Source organism: Erpetoichthys calabaricus, chromosome 7 (assembly GCF_900747795.2).
Source record: "Erpetoichthys calabaricus chromosome 7, fErpCal1.3, whole genome shotgun sequence".
NCBI classification, from domain to species: domain Eukaryota; kingdom Metazoa; phylum Chordata; class Cladistia; order Polypteriformes; family Polypteridae; genus Erpetoichthys; species Erpetoichthys calabaricus.
Genome location: NC_041400.2, coordinates 23,361,820 through 23,382,930, shown reverse-complemented (window position 1 = coordinate 23,382,930; position 21,111 = coordinate 23,361,820). Strand labels below are relative to the sequence as shown.

Genomic DNA, 21,111 nt, shown 5'->3' with positions numbered 1-21,111 from the left:
CAGGAGGAGGCCCCGGGGAAGACCCAGGACACACTGGAGGGACTATGTCTCTCGGCTGGCCTGGGAACGCCTTGGGATTCCCCCGGAAGAGCTAGAAGAAGTGGCCGGGGAGAGGGAAGTCTGGGCATCTCTGCTCAAGCTGCTGCCCCCGCGACCCAACCGTGGATAAGCAGAAGAGGATGGATGGATGGATGGATGGATGGGTGTCAAATATCCTGAAAATGCCTAACTTGACTCTTCTGGCGTGTTGTGCCTGGTAAACAAAAGAGAAACAACAATTAGATAATATAATTAATATTATTAAATATGATATTCATTATAATATTAATTTAGTAATATTATTAATTATTAATTTATTTAAAAATATACAGCCCAATCATGTGGTGCTTTGTATTATAAAAATAAAAGAAAAATCAGTGACTTACAATAGAGAAATTGACATGCACACTGATCATTGGGCTTAAAATGCATTAAAGTATTACCCTACTTTTAATAGTAATTTTGAATTGAACTGAAAAACAAATATAAAACAGATTACATTTCATTTGACATCAATTAATGGTTTTCTTTGTTGCTGAATTTTAATTGATAAGTCTGAAATTGATGGTAGATACTTTGTGCACTAAGCAAGCAGCACTAACTTCATCTGTCAGTTTCTTTTGTCCATTTTAATGTTGTTTAGTACTGAGAATAAGGCCTTGAAAAGTATAATGTGTAAAATAAGTAGGGATTAAGAAGGACAGTTGATGTAAATGTAAAATAGCACTCGCTTAGAACTGAAGACTACTTGCCCTTTGTTTTCTCTCCGTGGTTACACTTCTGCAAAGTCAGCACTTGACTTTGTAGACTCTTATCGAGACAGCATACCCAAATAGTTATTGAGATTAATAACTTCCTTACCTCTGCAGCAGGGATGTTTATGGAAGCTGTGAACTGCACAATGAAAAAATCGGGAGTGGTCTCCCCTCGACTTTCTCATATATTCAAATATGTGATGGATGGATATTTGAGGAATAGACAAATGATTATATTTTAATATTATGTACATTGAAGAACCATCAACAACAAATCAAATGAATAATATATTGAACAATTATTATTAAAAGTAAAGTTGAATAAATCAGACTCTGCAGCTGCATGAATAAAAGGTAAAGTACCACTTCCGGTTCCGGTTCTACATTTTGTACCTGATACTTGTATGCAAAATTTGGTTGACCAAGTGAAAGCGTACTCATGTTATCGTGTTTATATACGCACACACAGACACAGACATAATTCCAAAAATAGTATATTCAGAGTCGGGGAGGTCTAAAATGTTGAGATTCATCAAAATGTTTCCTTACAGGAAAGTAAATCGAACTCAGGGAGGCCTAAAACATCGAGATTCATCAAAATCTCAACATCAGATTTTTGGACGATTACAATACTTACCCTATACTTTGCATACAAGAAAGTAAAAAATCAAAGTACAACACCAAATGTATTTTTGTACAAATCTTAGATAACCTTGGAGTGCGACAATACTTTTCCTATACTTCGTATATGAGAAAGTAAAAAAATTATGGGATTACGGTGAAAATATTGCAAACGTAGTATGTACGGGATAAGCGTTATCCCATAATTTTTTTTCATTGTGTGGTTCAGAGCTTCTGTAGTTGTTGAACTGGCTCCTAGCACAAAATAATTCAATGCACTTCACACGAGCAACGAATGTAAAAGATGATTTCACCCAACCGCTGATTTTGGCGACTACAGTTGCCACACCATGAAAACGAGCTTCCGGTGCAGCGGTTAGAAGTCAACTGAACTGTGCGGCTGCCAAGATGAAAGAGGATGTGCTGATATGGATGGCGAGAATCCATTTAAAGCTCTGGGTGGTGCAGGGTCTCATATTTCTTATATTTTGGTAACTCGGGTCTTGGTGAACACCCAAAATGTTGTGGCGCGTTCCCTTTGACATGCGTATCATAGGTTTGCCATCACTGATCTAAGTCTAAGTGGGTTTTTCTCCAGGTCCTGTGGGTTTCCCAGAAACTTTAAACTGTGGGTGTGCGCATGAGTGTGCCGCCAACTTGTCCTGGACTGGTTCCTTTTACCTGATTGCCTCCATGATAGACTCCAGCCCCCTGTATTCCTAAAGCTGGATCAAAAAATTACTGTAAGGTTGGATAATTTAATAAACTCTATTACATTTAACAAAGAAAAGGAGAAAACTCTCTCTATAAATTGAAAATTTTGTTCAGGGTATTGAGGTCTAATCTGCATAAAAATGTCAGAAATCTAGTCTTGCCTCCTCCTCCCAGTACAAGCAGCTATTTCATGGGAATGCAGTAAAGAAAATGTGGAAAAATTAAAGGTCGTCCTTGTGAATACAGACTATTGTTGGTCTGGGAAGTTACCCAGATGTGTAATTTTATCAAGATACAGAGCAGTACATTATGAGGCACAATTGCAGCGATTGTCAAAAGCCAACGTCAACTGAAAGGGAGCCAACAATTTGACTTCTGCTTAAAGTCTTGTGCCTGTGTGTGGTGTGTTCTTTAAGAAACCAAAAAGTGCAAACGTAGAAAGAATCAGTGGCACCAGCTGTAAAGTCGCCCCTCAAAGGCTAAATTAAAGTGAGTCGAGTTTTTTACAATCCACACAAGCCTTCTTTGCTCAGATTTGAGGAGGAAAATGGAGTTCCCAAAAATTAACATGGCCACCCAGAAGGCACACGATTTAAGAACTAATTGGAGGTCCAAGTGTAGTGATGTGGGAAGGCTGCACTGGAAAGATAATGTAGATAGAAAGTCACCCAAGTGCAAAATAAAATTGTGTCAGCCTCGGATACAAACTCATCAGGTGCTAGAGCTAAGGGAGTCCAGGGACCATCTGATAAGGAAGGCAGAAGTGAATGTCAGCACAGGATGCAAGTTGAAGGCACAGACCGAGGTCGGCTTGGCCATCAGTAGGTTGAAACACAAAGAAGTTCTGGGGAAAGTGCAAGACACCTGAGTAGGACAGGGTGGAGGAGAACCAACGCTGATATGGTGTAAGGCCATAAAGGAGCAGGGAAAGACGATGGTTGTGGAGGAGGTTACATGGGTGGAGCGCGAGTGCTGCCTCTTTAAGGCAGTGTCCCAGGGCCAGCAGAGAGCATGGACACGATGGGAGGCCTACACACCTAGAGTCGTCAGCTGGGGAAGACATCTGGAGGACACCACAGGCATGGCTGAGCTTCTTGATAAGGGCGACACACGACACTCTCTCTCTGTATAGTTTGGGAGTGAGGAGAAGTGCCCACTGTGTGGCACCAGTAACACAGGTCCCTAGCACATCTTTTCAGGATGTAAGGTTGGATTGACACTAGTGCTGAGGAAGTTGGCTGAGCTATTAGAAAGGAGCAGGGTGGTGGCAACTAAGACTTCAGAACTCCATTGGCCAGACACTGTATTTGCTAAATAAGGTGAGACTCCACCAAAAACAGCATCAGGTAAGTCACAGTCAGTGCTGACCCATGAGAGAGCTTTGGAGTTGAGTGTGGACTTGGATAAGCAGCTAGTTTTTCCATCAGAAATCACTCAAACACCATTAAGACCAGACGCTGTAATGTGGTCTACATCTTCCAGGAAGGTCATCATCATCGAATTTACCATCCCCTGGGAGCAGAGGCTACCAGTAGCACATGAGTACAAGCACCTCAAGAGCTCTGAGTTGGCAGAAGAGTGCAAAGAGGCAGGCTTGTTGACTTTCATTCACCTAATAGAGGTTGGATGCAGGGGCTTTGTGGTTAAATCAGTAATCTGGCTCCTCTGGGCTATGGGTATGACTGGGCAGGGAGACGCCCCCATTTGGGCACTGCTCTCCCACTGGGAGATATACTGGGTAGGGAGCGGAACATCGGTGAATGGTGGCACCATGTGATGACCCTGCAGCTGACCTAATGGGCACTGGTGGAGGTGGTCAGGCAAATGCTGAGCAGCAATAACATAATAGCTAAATAATTCAGAAATCATTAACTAAATACACAAACAGAGGGACAACTACTGGCACCTGTCGATGAGCAAAATTGACTCATACACAGGAAGCAAAGGGTAATGGTGAGGAGATCTTTTTCATAATTAGGTGATATTATGAGAAGTTAAGCAAAATGACCCCTTTTAGATTACAATACAGTATGCAAGCGTTCGAGGCAACTCAGGCCCCTTCTTTAGGTGATGTTAAAAGTGGTGACCCTCAGGGTTCAGTGCTGGGGCCACTACTGTTTTTAGCATACGTAAGCAATTTGGACAAGTAGAAGGTCTAATTTTCAAGTTTTGCAGATGATACCAAACTAGCTGGAAGGACAGATAATGTAGAATCCTCTATAAACTGTTGTAGAGGGACTTGGGCAGATGAAATGTAATGCATGGCAATGTAAAATATTACATGTAGGAAATAAAAATGTTAGATTTGAATACACAAGAGGAGGTCTGATACTTGAACATACCCCTTATGAGGAGGACCAGGGAGTCATAGTGGGCTCATCACTGTCAACATCCAGACAAGGTACAGAAGCCATTAAGAAAGCGTATAGGATGTTGGGTTATACTTTGCGATGCATGGAGTACAATACAATACAATTTATTTTTGTGTAGCCCAAAATCACACAAGAAGTGCCACAATGGGCTTTAACAGGCCCTGCCTCTTGACAGCCCCCCAGCCTTGACTCTCTAAGAAGACAAGGAAAAACTTGTAGGGAACAAATGGAAGAAACCTTGGGAAAGGCAGTTCAAAGAGAGACCCCTTTCCAGGTAGGTTGGGTGTGCAGTGGGTGTCAAAAAGAAGGGGGTCAATACAATACAAAACACAGAACAGAACAAATCCTCAATACAGTATGAAAATAAAAATTTTACAAGTACAAGTTTTAGGAGTACAGGTCAAGGGAGGTTATCTTAAGTTATGAGACCTCATCTGGAGTTCTGTGTACAGTTTTGGTCTCCATTTACAAAAAAGACAAAGTCCAGGGAAGAGCGACTAGGCTGACACCAGGACTGAGAGGTGTGAGCTTTGAGGAGAGAATGAAGGAGTAGACGTTTTCCAGTTTAAGCAAGCGGAGAATAAGAGGAGACCTGATTGAAGTGTTTAAGATTATGAAAAGATCCCAGTTGTTACTTTAAAATAAACTTTGCATCAATAACATGGAGACACGGTTGGAAACTTGTCAAAGGAAGGTTTGGCACAAATGTTACAAAGTTTTTCTTCACAAAAAAAGAACCTCGGACACATGGAACAAATTAGCAGGTAGTGTGGTGGAGAGCAGGACATTAGGGACCTGACAAAATGGGGCTTTAAAGATAAAATACGATTACGGCATAAAACTGGGAAGCATTTTGTTTACCCTGGAAATAAGTATTTCTTACAGAACACTCAGAACACAATTCTATATCAAAGGTAAAAATGAACCGAGATTAATTGTCAGGGAAGTCTGGAGAAAGTAAAACTCATGGTGAAATTTCAAAGGAAAGCATCCAAGAGGACAACAATAAGCAATGAGGAACATTGAGTAACTTTAAAAACTATTCACCCCCTTGGAAGGTTTCACAATTTTTTGTTATGCAGCATTGAAAACTAATGGATTTAATTTGGCTCTTTTGACATTGATCAATAGAAAAATACTCTTTAATGTCAAAACTGAAACAGATCTCTGTTTTTTGAGTACTTTTAATCGGCACTGTAAATTGAGCAGACATAGAGAGTATGTGGAGATGAAGCGAAAGGCACAGAGAAATTCAAAGATGGGAATGCAGTGAAAAAAGTTGAAGAATAAAACGGTTGAACTGAAATATGAGTTACATGGGGGTAACTCATCACTGAAATGAAAATCTGTGATCTGTTGGTCACGACTAAATAACGTGATGAATGTGCTTAATTAGATACAAGGGGTCAATGAAAAGTAAATGACTGAACTGTTATGCAAAAAATTGTGACGAGATTAGTTGCTTTCTTACTGGCGCGTTAGTTGAAGTCGCCGACGTGTTACGTGGTGGTTTTGCTTTATATGTTATCTGGAAGGACGTGCTGAAGGCTCATTGCAGGATTTAAACATTGTGCCATCACTGAATATCTGACTTCTGAGCAAGTTGCTTACAGTGACTGTGACGATTTTATTGACCTGAATACTGTGTGTCATTGGCCCAACAAATGTGAAGACGGTAGAGAAGGAGAAAACTGATCTGTGTAGTTAATAATAAAGCAAGCGACCTGCGATAAGTTTGACAAAGAAGCAGATTGATGAAATGAAAAAAATGTTGGGTCTCTCAAAAGACTTGGCACCATGCAGTGTCAGTCTTTTTGTGAATATGAAGAAAGTTCTTTATGGTTATCAAAATGCTTCAGTTAAAGAAGTGTTTTATTTGCAGAAAAGGTCTGGTGTTCTTTCGTGACTGCATTTCAAACCTTTTCATTGTTGGGGAAAGTGTATGGAACTGTGTGCTGTATGTGTGCTGAATAGTAAGCACAAAGAATAAAAATCGGGAGTGGTCTCTCCTAGACTTTCTCGTATACTCGGATATTTGGTGATGAATATTTGAGGAGTGAGCCTCAAGACAATGATTACATTTTTATATTATGTACCGTATATACTCATGTTTAAGTCCTCCCACGTAAATGTCGGGGATTGATTTTACCGTATAATTTCCGGTATTTTATAATGTTGGTCGTATAAGTCGAATGTGGAAAACTCACGCTATTGGTCCAAGAGATTATGATATGCTAACGCCCACCTGAGAGAGTAACCAGGGAGCACACTGCCTTTTTAATCTGTGTATTGTGCCTTCATGACCACATGGTAATACCCGAACTATACAGTAATACCCGAACAACCCGAAACGTAGAAGCGACGTTTGCACTGATTTGTGTTTTTTGTATCTCACACCCTCATACACCTTTATCGTAAGAGCATCCCTTATCTACGATGGAGCGTTCGATCAGAAGAAACTATGAAGCTGGTTTTAAATTTAATTTAAAGTCACTGAAGTGGCAAAATAAATTGGTAACTGCGCTGCTGCAACAAAATTCAATGTGTCTGAGAAACTGGTGTGAGATTGGAGGAGGTAAGAAGATGTAAAAAAAAATGTAAGTGTCGTATTTTTGAATGGGGGCGACACGGTGGCGCAGTGGGTAGCGCTGCTGCCTCGCAGTTGGGAGACCTGGGGACCTGGGTTCGCCTCCTGGGTCCTCCCTGCGTGGAGTTTGCATGTTCTCCCCGTGTCTGTGTGGGTTTCCTCCTACAGTCCAAAGACATGCAGGTTGGGTGCATTGGCGATTGTAAATTGTCCCTAGTGTGTGTGTGTGTGTGCGTGTGCCCTGTGGTAGGCTGGCGCCCTGCCCGGGGTTTGTTTCCTGCCTTGCGCCCTGTGTTGGCTGGGATTGGCTCCAGCAGACCCCGTGACCCTGTGTTCGGATTCAGCGGGTTGGAAAATGGATGGTTGGATGGATTTTTGAATGGGCGAATAAGTCGGGTCTGATTTTATGATCAGTTTTTCAGGTTTCAAGACCTGACTTATATGCGAATATATACGGTACATTAAAGAACCATCAACAACAAATCAAATCAGATTAATAATATATTGAACAATTAAGTTAAATTAAATTAAATTAATTAAGTAAAGTTGAATAAATTGGACTCTGCAGCTGCATGAATAGAAAAGTACCACTTCCAGTTAGTGGAAATAGTTCAAACGTTGACAGCAATCTATGTTTTGTACCTAATACGTGTATGCAAAATTTGGTTGACCTAACTGAAAGCGTACACACACACACACACACACACACAGACATACTTCCAAAAATGGTATTTTCAGACTCAGGGCGGTCTAAAACATTGAGATTCATCAAGATTTCGAGGTTGAATTTTTGGATGATTACAATACTTTCCCTATACTTTATATATGCTCTATTTATTGAAATACTGTCAGCCTCTTTTCATTTACTTTGCATAACACAACAATGGTAGTAACATGATGTAAGTGAAGAATGTGAGTAAATGAACCAAGCCCAAGGATGTTTGTCTAATAGTTCTACATCCGCCTCTATATAAAATACAAAATGCAGTCTAACCTCACGCATGTGCCCATTAGTCATGGTTCCTTCCTTCTACATTCCCAAACATTCAATCATTTTCCAACTATAAGAGCAGATGTGTGTGGTACGATGGTGTTGAAGAGGTGCACTCTCACCTCACTGACCCAGCGTCCTAGGTTTGAATCGCATACCCGGTCATTGTCCGTGTGGAGTTTACAGATTCTCATTGGGTCTGCGCTTTTCCTTAACCAGGCATTCTGGTTTCCCTCCTGCATCCCTAAAACTGGCATGTTGCAACTGGTTGGTGATTGCAGAATGGTCCAATATTAGTGGATTGGTTCCCTATTCAGGATAACCTCCTGCCCCACGTGACCCTGAACTGGATTAAGTGGGTTTGAGAATGTTATGCTTAAATTAGGAAAGATCATGGGATGAATGAAGAAGGTCATCCTTAAATTGTTAAAAAGAATATTTCATAAATAATAGTACCATCACAGTGGTAGCACTGCTGCCTCGCAGTTAGGAGACCCGGGTTCGCTTCCTGGGTCCTCCCTGCGTGGAGTTTGCATGTTCTCCCCGTGTCTGCGTGGGTTTCCTCCGGGCGCTCCGGTTTCCTCCCACAGTCCAAAAACATGCAGGTTAGGTGGATTGGTGATTCTAAATTGGCCCTAGTGTGTGCTTGGTGTGTGGGTGTGTTTGTGTGTGTCCTGCGGTGGGTTGGCACCCTGCCCGGGATTGGTTCCTGCCTTGTGCCCTGTGTTGGCTGGGATTGGCTCCAGCAGACCCCCGTGACCCTGTGTTCAGATTCAGCGGGTTGGAAAATGGATGGATGGATAGTACCATCTTGGTAGAATGGCCAGGCAGTTGAAGTATTTTTAGCTCCCTGACCTGAACGGTTCTTTAACATCCTTGGATCTTTGGTTGTGACTAAACACATTGGTGAACAAATAAAAGGGGGGAACCACAAAGGAGAAAATGAAGCTGATTCTTTTTAACAGAACTCCATCTTCTTGTGAAAGCCTTTCCCAGTCTGTTATTTTTGGAAATGTTTTCTTTGCTTTGGTGTGGTTGTGTACTTAGATTCTGATAAACTGCAAGCCTATAATTGCTGCAATACCACAGCAGTCTTTGCTTCATGAGCTCTGCAAACAAAAATTTGGTTTGCTACTCTGCTAATTGCAATGTTTAACAAGTCCTTCCTATTTTTGTCAGGGGCATCGCCAAAGCGTGGAGGAGAGCTCATTACGGTGAAGGCTCAGGCCCAGTGCTGCTAGATGAAGTGATGTGCACAGGGAATGAGCTGTCCATCGAGCAGTGCCCAAAGAGCCCTTGGGGAGAGCACAACTGTGACCATAAGGAAGATGCCAGTGTTTCCTGCAGTCCTCTGACCGGTAAGAATTGATCGTTGGCATGAACAAGCACCCACCAGACTAAAGAAGAACCTGGTTAGGGAGGTGACCAAGAACCCAATGGACACTCTAACACAGCTTTAAAGGTCCTTTGATGATATGGAAAGGACGATCATCTCAGCAGCATTCCATCAGTCGGACGTCAATAGTAGAGACACTAGACAGAAGCCACTGTTGAGGCATAGGACCGTGTTAAAGACTCTGAGAGCATGAGGAAAATGATTCTTTGGTCTGATGAAACAAACACTCTCCAAGCACTATGTCTGGAGAAGATACCTGCCTAATACCGTCCCTGTGGTGAAGCGTGGTGATGGTGAGAGAGAGACTGGCCAGAACTGAGGGAAAGATGACAGCAGCCAATACAGATTAAACAATAGAAATCATCTCCTACTTGTAACAATGCAACAGAGCTGGGGAAATGCCTAAACTAATTTCTCTGTAAATCAAGATGTTTCTGCCATCTTACACGCATTTGGAATACTCTTCTGGATGTCAGATATTCCTACATGTTGATAGTGTCTGAAGTCTGTGGCCCTTCACAGACAGTTCATTGGTTTCTCATTAATTGTTTGGCCTCCAGGACAGCAAGCTTGTCATGAGTTAAGGGCATTGTGTAGAATACGCCAGGACTCATTTTTCATTTTGATGTCAATGCTTGCTTCTGTGATGACCAAAAGTGCCACACCTTTACTTCCTCAGACATATGAGGAAAGCCTGGAAGTCTTTATCTGCAAACTTCTGTAGCCGAGTCCATCTGTACTTGCTGTTTAACATCCTGTTATGGTGCCTCCTCTCTCTCTCTCTCTCTCTCTCTCTCTCTCTCTCTCTCTCTCTCTCTCTCTCTCTCTCTCTCTCTCTCTCTCTCTCTCTCTCTCTCTCTCTCTCTCTCTCTCTCTCTCTCTCTCTCTCTCTCTCTCTCTCTCTCTCTCTCTCTCTCTATATATATATATATATATATATATATATATATATATTGTAAATATACACAAACACTTTCAAAGTGACCTGAAGAAACAAAAAGACACCTCTGAGCAGGAGAGGCACATATATATATATATATATATATATATATATATATATATATATATATATATATATATATATATATATATATATATATATATATATGGTTGAAATAGTTTACTGTCAAATAAATGCAAAGAGTACACGACATGTGTTTCGCCCTCATTCTGGGCTCATCAGGTGTACACACTCCACTGCACTCCCTCTCGGGAATCGAACCTCGGACGTCAGCGGCGATGCCCCTAACGTTGCGCCACGGTGTGTGGTTCGTTTATTTGACAGCATGTAGATCGGGGTAATTACATTCACGGCATTCGTAGTCTGTGTCACAATCTGATTGTATGGGTGGTTACCTACCAGGTAACGCTTGTGGTTGGCCAGCAATCTGCTAACATCTGCCACGGTGCCCTCAGTTTGTGATTCCCGAGAGGGAGTGCAGTGGAGTGTGTACACCTGATGAGCCCAGAATGAGGGCGAAACACGTGTCGTGTACTCTTTGCATTTATTTGACAGTAAACTATTTCAACCATTCTATGATCTGCTCCTCACAAACTGAGGGCACCGTGGCGGATGTTAGCAGATTGCTGGCCAACCACAAGCGTTACCTGGTAGGTAACCACCCATACAATCAGATTGTGACACAGACTACGAATGCCGTGAATATATATATATATATATATATATACATATATATATAATATATATATATATACACAAATATAAACAAAACATAAAAGACATACATACAGTACAAATATATATGATTTCAGTCCAAAGAATTATTGCTCATTGGAAGGAGAACAGTGCGACGAGGGCAATCGGATTGTGAAGGATCGAGGACAGATGGATGACGGCACTATCCCGAAACAATGAAAAAGGTCACAGATCTCACCCTCCAAATACTGGCAATCCAAAACCTAAGGACAGTCCAAAAAAGGGGAAAAAAAAGGCATGCAGGTGGCCACCTCACTCAACTTTCCCCAGAGTTCGAGGCGAGACCTTTCTGTTTTTTTTTTGTCTCCCTTGCTACGTAAAGACGACTTTTCCTCTCTCGATCACTTCCTTCTTGCCGATTTTAATTTTGGCGCTCCGACCCTTCATTGGCTGTCCATCCTGAACAGTGTTGTTTGTTGGCCTTCCAGATCCTGTCCATGGAGGCAATACCGTCAATCACTGCCTCGCAATTCCCAATCTTGAACCGTGAAAGGCTCCACCACCTGAATCTGAGTGGAGGCCCCCCCGGCAGTGACAAAAAGCACACAAAAGACAGACAACACACAATACAACACACACACGGGTAAAACTCTTTATGTGGCAGTGCTACACATTATGATTCCTGGGTCTTTCTCGAGTTAGGGTTAGGGTTGGGTTAGTTAAGGTGTACTTTCAAGTTTCAGGCCTCCTATTGTGTTTTCAAATCTGCTATTTTCACACCCTACGCCTAAAACTTTACATTTACTGACATTAAATTTCATCTGCCATAAATCTGCCCATGCCTGTATGCTGTCCAAGTCCCCCTGCAGTGACTCAACGATTTTGAGATCATCTGCCATTCCTCCTAGTTTGATATCTGCAGACTTAAAAAGCTTGTTATTGTCATTTATATACATTATAGACACCAGTGGCCCAAGCACTGACCCCTGAGGTACACCATTTCTAACATCACCTAATTCTGATCCTTGCAGCAATACCCTTTCCTTCCTGCATTTTAGCCAGTTCTGCACCCCTTCTACACATTATACCCTGAATTACCTCTTCTTTTAGACATAGAGACATTATATAGCACTGTCACAAAGTGTCTGACACATCTAGTGATGGTTCAGCCCAGACTGTCGCCTAGTGCCAAGGGTGCTGAAATTTATGCCAACTCAGGATGTGCCCCTGATCAGGTCACTTAACCTGCTAGCACTTGAATTATAAAACATAATTGCTCTGAGATCAAAAACTAATTTCAATAAGTTTGAGTTAGGAGTCACTTACTTTTTAGCACTAGGATGTGGAAGAAGGACACTTCTAGTCCCCCCTTCAGGTGGAGGACGCTGGTTACTTTTAATGGTGCCTTTCTTCATTTTGTTATTGTATATCTGGTGTTTTCTCGTTGCTGCTTTGGTGGAGGGATATACATGTATATATATATATTTTCTACATGGGGAATGTGCAGTATTGTTTTGTTATTGTGTTCCATTTAATATATTCACTTACGTATTTTACATACCTGCTTTTGTGTGCTTGTGATTCACCGTCGATTGAGGGGAAAATATTATTTGTTAGAGGTACGGCTTGGTATATGTAGATTCATTTCAGTAATTTATCCAGGCCACAGGTCTTGGTAGTGTAGCTGCCGGCTGGGTAAGGGGTCGGCCATTACAAGCTTTACACAGACAGAGCTGCAGGACTAAGCACTGTGTCACCATGCTGCCCATTGTTTTACCATTTTGAATTTCATGTCTTCCAGATGGTAGCCTACGCTTGACAGGAGGAAGAGGCGATCATGAAGGTCGCTTAGAAATGTATTACAACAGTCAGTGGGGTACGGTGTGCAGTAATGGCTGGACAAATGCCAACACTCAAGTGGCCTGCAGGCAGCTGGGATTCAGGTATGCTCCTTTACTTTTGGACTTGTATTATGCATTTGGGGGGATTTTTGCGAAAGGGTTGCCCGTAAGTTTAGCACTGGTGCTTCAGTGGATCCAGTGTCCCAGGTGTGAGTCCTGAACCAATACATTGTCTGTGTGGAAAGAGGATGATTTCCTTTTCTCTGGATGGGTTTTTCCAAGCATTTTAGTTTTTCTCTCACATTTCCCATGATGTTCATGTTAGGGTGATTGGCCCTTTGTGTGTTTTCCTGAGTGGGCCCTGTGATAGACTGGCGCTCCATCCAGGGTTGCTTCCTGACTTTTGCCTTTGCTCCTCTAAGAGTCTAAGTCCTTGGAAACCCTGAATTCCATTAAAAGGTTTGGAGAATGGACCGTTATGTTATGTTGTGGTTGCCATCAGTGTGCAAATACCCCAATATATTCTGGGATTTCCTGTTGGCTGAACACCGAAATCTTGTTCTGGTACTATAGAATATAGAATAATTAGATGTGGAGAATTTTATCAAGTTATAATTTGCATATCTTAACTAGGCATATTGCATTATATAGGAATATGCAGTCTGTACCAACAAAGTCCACTCCAGCATGACCAGTTTTTCTAACAAATCTGCACTGATGCTGGCTGTCAAAGACCACTGAGGTTTTCCACAGAATTCTAACTCCCTTTAAAATGTGTGCCTATCTGCTATGAACCTTTGTGCTGTCCTGCTGACTGCTGGGAATTGCAGTCCTCACAGTAGCACTTACGCTGGATCATCTCTCGTTTAGTGAACAGCAATATACAGCAACACTGCACTCTAAAAGCCAAACAAAACTAATGATTTTACTGTCCCATTTTTAAGGGTCTCAAAACTAATACAACCTGGATACAAGATATGGAGGGCTTACGCTGTTCTGATCATGAACATTGTCAGTTTCATGCTATCAGCAATCACCATTACACTCTACATCCGGCCTATTCAAATGGCGGCCCAGGAGCGGGACACATGTGGCCCAGATGCAACCTCCGAGCGGCTCAGCCTGTGGTCCTGCCAGGGCTCCAGACTGTAACTAAAATGGTCTCAAATGCAACCAAACATAGGCTTTGCCGATTATCACTTCTACTTAGTTCGCCATTGACGAATGACATCATTGAAACTTTAAACTAATTATATTGTAACATGCAAAAGGATATTTTTTATTGTTTATTGCATATGTATTGGTATGGGCTCCCCCTTGCATATCCCTGAGCCTCATAAAGGCAGGTTTATATCCTGCACTGAGTGACGTTAGACTTGGTGACACACAGAGAAAAATATTTCTAAGTACACGGTGCTGCTGATGGAATGGCCATGTATTCCAAATGGAGAATTTCAACAAGGGGCTGGTTACGCTTGTGCCAGAGTAATGAACGAAGGGCTGAATATGATGCAAGCGGACATCAGAACAAAAGGTAGGCATGCAAACATTTGAAATTCATCTGCCCATCATATACGTCCCCTGTTATGAAGATACAGTATCTGTGCCCTGTGGAATTCAGTTGTCCCTTCTGATTTAGCGCAGCACGCTAAGGTGTGATTGTCACCGATCTCCTTGTGTTCACATATCTTTACACGCTGTTTCTCTTTTGATTTAACGCATACTCCATGCACAATGCCATCTTGTTCGTCAGTAAACATGTAAAAGCAGTTGCCTGCCTGTTGTTTCGTCACGCACAGCAATGTGATGAAGGTTGCAGGTGTATTACAGTCGCTTTACCTGGGTGCTGGGTGATTGACGGAGGATAGTAAACTTTGTTAAAATGTTATCAAAAATGTTAGTTGTTACTTCAGTCGTTTTGGCGTGCGCACAATATGTCCTGTTGCCAATAAATTCTTCAACGGGAGCTATGCAACAAAGAAACACAGAAAATAAGATTTAGTAAAAGAAATAATAATAGTAAAAATTATAATTAATAAATAATTACTTGACACCCAAGAACTCTGTACAAAGACATTTTAAAGATAAATCACCCACTTTCACACCATACGTGGTGCCTTGCTCTTAAACATTTACTCATGTAGTTCTTTTATGGAGGGCCGGAGAAACAATTTCAACAGGAAAGGCTTTGTTGTGGACCTCAGATTTATCCTCCATCATCTGAGTTGTCTCAACATATACCATTTCACCATGTCACACTCCAAGGTTATCTAAGATTTATATAAAATGCTTTTTGTGTTGTACTTTGCTTTTTTACTTTCTTGTGTACGAAGTATAGGGAAAGTATTGTAATTGTCCAAAAATTCAACCTTTAGATTTTGATGAATTTCATTGTTTTGGGCCTCCCTGAGTCCGATTTACTTTCTTGTAAGAAAAGTATTGTAATCGTTGAAAAATTCAAAATCTCGATGTTTTAGGCCTCCCTAAGTCCGATTTACTTTCTTGTAAGAAAAGTATTGTAAACGTCCAAAAATTCAACCTTGAGATTTTGATGAATCTCGATGTTTTAGACCTCCCTGAGTCCGATTTACTTTCTCGTAGGGAAAGTATTGCAATCGTCATAAAATTCAGTTTCGAGATTTTGATAAATCTTCACGTTTTAGACCTCCTTGAGTCCGAAAATACCATTTTTGGAATTATGTCTGTCTGTCTCTGTGTGTGTGTGTGTACGTGTGTGTAAACATGATAACTTGAGTACGCTTTCAGTTAGACCAACCAAATTTTGTGTACAAGTATTGGGTACAAAACATAGATTTCTATCAACTTTTGAGCTATTTCTGCCAACCAGAAGTGGTACTTTACCTTTTTTTCATGCAGCTGCAGAGTTCGATTTATTCAGCTTTACTTTTATAATAATTGTTCAATATATTATTGATTTGATTTGATTTGTTGTTGATGGTTCTTTAATGTACATAATATAAAAATATAATCATTGTCTTGTAGTTTACTCCTCAAATTTCCATCCCCATATCTTAGTATAGGAAAAAATCTAGGGGAGACCACTCCTGATTTCTGATCTTATTGTCAGGTTTACAGATGTCTGGCATTACTCTCGTAGTTCTACTTTCTGGTTTCTAATTTAGGCTTTGGCAAAATATAGGACTGACTTTTTAGTTACGAACTTCACTCAGTTTCTGACTTGCGTTTCATCTCCCGATCCTTATTTAGAAATCTCTTTGCTATTTTCTTAACAATATGCAATCTTTTGAGGCAGCTCAGGCCCCTTCTTCAGGCCTGAAGATGGGGTCTGAGTTGCCTCAAAAGCTTGCATATTGTAATCTGTTCAGTTAGCCAATAAAATGTGTCATTTTACATGACTTCTTACTATATCCATATTGGCTAACATGGTACAACACCCTAGTACTATTTGCTTAATGAATCACAGATGTAAAGGATGTGGTCTCCTTCCTTGCCAATGGTTTGCTGCCACTTGATTATTTTGGCCCATCTAGCCTGCTGCCGCACACTAATCATGTCTTTCTAGCCCTACCTGTGAAGATCTCTTGGCACCCTGAAACTCAGCAATGGATGTTGAGTAATTTATAACATATACCACATATTTATTATTTTTTCATGGGAAATCCTCCTAGCACTATTCTGATTTTCCAGTTTTCACTTGGTTTATTAAGATGATCCCAGAAACTATCATCGGACCCCCAGATCCCCATATTAGCACTCTGGTTACCAGGCTTACTCAAAAGAGGAGATGAGCTCAGCAGGCTGTGTACTTTGAAAGTGGAATCCCCACTGGTAACTTGAGCAACCCTCAAAATGGCAGTGTGGATGAACAGCCGCTGGGATGTGGTACACCATATTTGTTTAGAGGATGCCTCAGAACTTAAGTACTCCATGGACATGAACATGAAAGATGTCACAGGGGTTGTCAGAAAGCCAGTTGTTTGCCAGTTGTTATTTAGCAAAGCAATACTCACACTCAGAATAAAGTGTGGCTGTATCTCACATCATGGATGTCATTGTGCCATCTTACTCTTCACAAGTCCAGTAATGTTTATTGACCAGGCTTAATTCTGTTTTAAGGAACCCAGAAAGTGTTCGGCAACGCCACTTTGGTCCTGGGAGAGGGCCTATCCATTTGGAAGAAGTAACTTGCTCAGGGCAGGAAAAGTCTTTGTTGCAGTGCAGTAGGAGGAAGTGGCAGAAATACACCTGCACCCACCAAGAAGATGTCGCTGTTGCCTGCAGTTCAGAACACGACGCCAATGGTGTCCCATTCAGTGAGTATGCTTGTTCAAAATATCACCGGGAGCCACTTTACAAAATCAAAATATAAAAAAAAGTTGACCATAGTGGGAAATGTTCAGGAAAACTCTGGAATGAAGATGAACTACAAAGAAATAAATATAAAAATAAACACAAAAATAAATTGAAAAATGCTCACCCAATCAGTACTTCTTTCTCTGCATCCACTGGTTGACTGTTAGTCTAAGATACTGTAGCTCCCTGTCCTCCATGTCTGCTGCAGAAATACTAAACATGAGTTCCTCTGTTGTGCCATGTTTGACGTTTTCTCATTTTTTGGATTATTTTTATATTCTAAAATCCAGAGAGCTTAACAGAATGGTAATCAAGTATGTGGCATGTGGCATTAGTGCAAAGTCTGAGGGCACAAGTTGTGTACTTAGATGTGATATCAAACCTAAAGAATGCTTGTAGCCTGTATACCCTTTTCTGGGGTGTTTGTGTTGTAAATAGCAGCTCGTGGTTTAATTATTAAAACCGCAGATAATCGGACAGTCCAGAATCCTGGTTCTGTAATGAGCACTTTTGGTTAGGTAGATGTATAACAGATAAACTTTAATGTAATTAAATGTATGGTTAGATAGATAGATAGATAGATAGATAGATAGATAGATAGATAGATAGATAGATAGATAGATAGATAAGGCACTATATAATAGATAGATAGATAAGGTACTATATAATAGATAGATAGATAAGGTACTATATAATAGATAGATAAATAAGGCACTATATAATAGATAGATAAATAAGGCACTATATAATAGATAGATAGATAGATAGATAAGGTACTATATAATAAATAGATAGATAAGGCACTATATAATAAATAGATAGATAGATAGTCAAGGTACTACAGTATATAATAAATAGATAGATAGATAGTTAAGGTACTATATCATAGATAGATAGATAGATAAGGCACTATATAATAAATAGACAGATAGATAGTTAAGGTAGTATATCATAGATAGACAGATAGATAAGGCACTATATAATAAATAGATAGATAGTTAAGGTACTATATCAAAGATAGATAGATAAGGCACTATATAATAAATAGATAGATAAGATAGATAGATAGATAGATAGATAAGGCACTATATAATAGATAGATAAATAAGGCACTATATAATAGATAGATAGATAAGGCACTATATAATAGATAGATAGATAGATAGTTAAGGTAGTATATCATAGATAGACAGATAGATAAGGCACTATATAATAAATAGATAGATAGTTAAGGTACTATATCAAAGATAGATAGATAAGGCACTATATAATAAATAGACAGATAGATAGTTAAGGTACTATATCATAGATAGATAGATAGATAAGGCACTATATAATAAATAGACAGATAGATAGTTAAGGTAGTATATCATAGATAGACAGATAGATAAGGCACTATATAATAAATAGATAGATAGTTAAGGTACTATATCAAAGATAGATAGATAAGGCACTATATAATAAATAGATAGATAAGATAGATAGATAGATAGATACTTTATTAATCCCAATGGGAAATTCACTTACTCCAGCAGCACCTTACTGATACAAAAAAACAATATTAAATTAAAGATTGATAATAATGCAGGTAAAAACAGACAATAACTTTGTATAATGTTAAATGTTAACGTTTACCCCCCCGGGTGGAATTGAAGAGTCGCATAGTTTGGGGGAGGAACGATCTCCTCAGTCTGTCAGTGGAAGGTACTATATCATAGATAGATAGATAAGGCACTATATAATAAATAGATAGTTAAGGTACTATATCATAGATAGATAGATAAGGCACTATATAATAAATAGATAGTTAAGGTACTATATCATAGATAGATAGATAAGGCACTATATAATAAATAGATAGATAGATAGTTAAGGTACTATATCATAGATAGATAGATAGATAGATAGATAAGGCACTATATAATAAATAGATAGATAGTTAAGGTACTATATCATAGATAGATAGATATGAAAGGTACTATATAATAGATACAGTGGTGTGAAAAACTATTTGCCCCCTTCCTGATTTCTTATTCTTTTGCATGTTTGTCACACAAAATGTTTCTGATCATCAAACACATTTAACCATTAGTCAAATATAACACAAGTAAACACAAAATGCAGTTTTTAAATGATGGTGTTTATTATTTAGGGAGAAAAAAAATCCAAACCTACATGGCCCTGTGTGAAAAAGTAATTGCCCCCTTGTTAAAAAATAACCTAACTGTGGTGTATCACACCTGAGTTCAATTTCCGTAGCCACCCCCAGGCCTGATTACTTCCACACCTGTTTCAATCAAGAAATCACTTAAATAGGAGCTGCCTGACACAGAGAAGTAGACCAAAAGCACCTCAAAAGCTAGACATCATGCCAAGATCCAAAGAAATTCAGGAACAAATGAGAACAGAAGTAATTGAGATCTATCAGTCTGGTAAAGGTTATAAAGCCATTTCTAAAGCTTTGGGACTCCAGCGAACCACAGTGAGAGCCATTATCCACAAATGACAAAAACATGGAACAGTGGTGAACCTTCCCAGGAGTGGCCGGCCGACCAAAATTACCCCAAGAGCGCAGAGACAACTCATCCGAGAGGTCACAAAAGACCCCAGGACAACGTCTAAAGAACTGCAGGCCTCACTTGCCTCAATTAAGGTCAGTGTTCACGACTCCACCATAAGAAAGAGACTGGGCAAAAACGGCCTGCATGGCAGATTTCCAAGACGCAAACCACTGTTAAGCAAAAAGAACATTAGGGCTCGTCTCAATTTTGCTAAGAAACATCTCAATGATTGCCAAGACTTTTGGGAAAATACCTTGTGGACTGATGAGTCAAAAGTTGAACTTTTTGGAAGGCAAATGTCCCGTTACATCTGGCGTAAAAGGAACACAGCATTTCAGAAAAAGAACATCATACCAACAGTAAAATATGGTGGTGGTAGTGTGATGGTCTGGGGTTGTTTTGCTGCTAAAGGACCTGGAAGGCTTGCTGTGATAGATGGAACCATGAATTCTACTGTCTACCAAAAAATCCTGAAGGAGAATGTCCGGCCATCTGTTCGTCAACTCAAGCTGAAGCGATCTTGGGTGCTGCAACAGGACAATGACCCAAAACACACCAGCAAATCCACCTTTGAATGGCTGAAGAAAAACAAAATGAAGACTTTGGAGTGGCCTAGTCAAAGTCCTGACCTGAATTCAATTGAGATGCTATGGCATGACCTTAAAAAGGCGGTTCATGCTAGAAAACCCTCAAATAAAGCTGAATTACAACAATTTTGCAAAGATGAGTGGGCCAAAATTCCTCCAGAGCGCTGTAAAAGACTCATTGCAAGTTATCGCAAACGCTTGATTGCAGTTATTGCTGCTAAGGGTGGCCCAACCAGTTATTAGGTTCAGGGGGCAATTACTTTTTCACACAGGGCCATGTAGGTTTGGATTTTTTTTTCTCCCTAAATAATAAAAACCACCATTTACAAACTGCATTTTGTGTTTACTTGTGTTATATTTGACTAATGGTTAAATGTGCTTGATGATCAGAAACATTTTGTGTGACAAACATGCAAAAGAATAAGAAATCAGGAAGGGGGCAAATAGTTTTTCACACCACTGTATATAGATAGATAGATAGATAATGCACTATATAATAGATAGATAGATAGGTTTGTGGTGCTGTTCGTGTGGCTTGTCAGGCGCTTCTGCTGTAGTCTTCATTTCCATAATTTTCATAATCAATTTTGGGGTATGTAGTTTTTCTATTCTGGGTGGTTTTACCCTTAAATATTAACATATAGAAATGTCCTTT

The 21,111-nt window shown here is 40.1% G+C and overlaps 1 protein-coding gene across 2 annotated transcripts in view; it reads left to right on the top strand.

Annotated features, from left to right (window-relative positions):
- The window catches only part of prss12 (serine protease 12), a 153,114-nt gene that overhangs the window by 35,205 nt on the left and 96,798 nt on the right, over positions 1-21,111 (top strand). For both annotated transcript variants that reach the window (XM_028804991.2, XM_028804990.2), the window contains exons 5-7: positions 9,259-9,437; positions 12,934-13,075; positions 17,072-17,268. In XM_028804991.2, the coding sequence (XP_028660824.1) occupies positions 9,259-9,437; positions 12,934-13,075; positions 17,072-17,268 (518 nt within the window). The remainder of the gene's footprint in view (positions 1-9,258; positions 9,438-12,933; positions 13,076-17,071; positions 17,269-21,111) is intronic.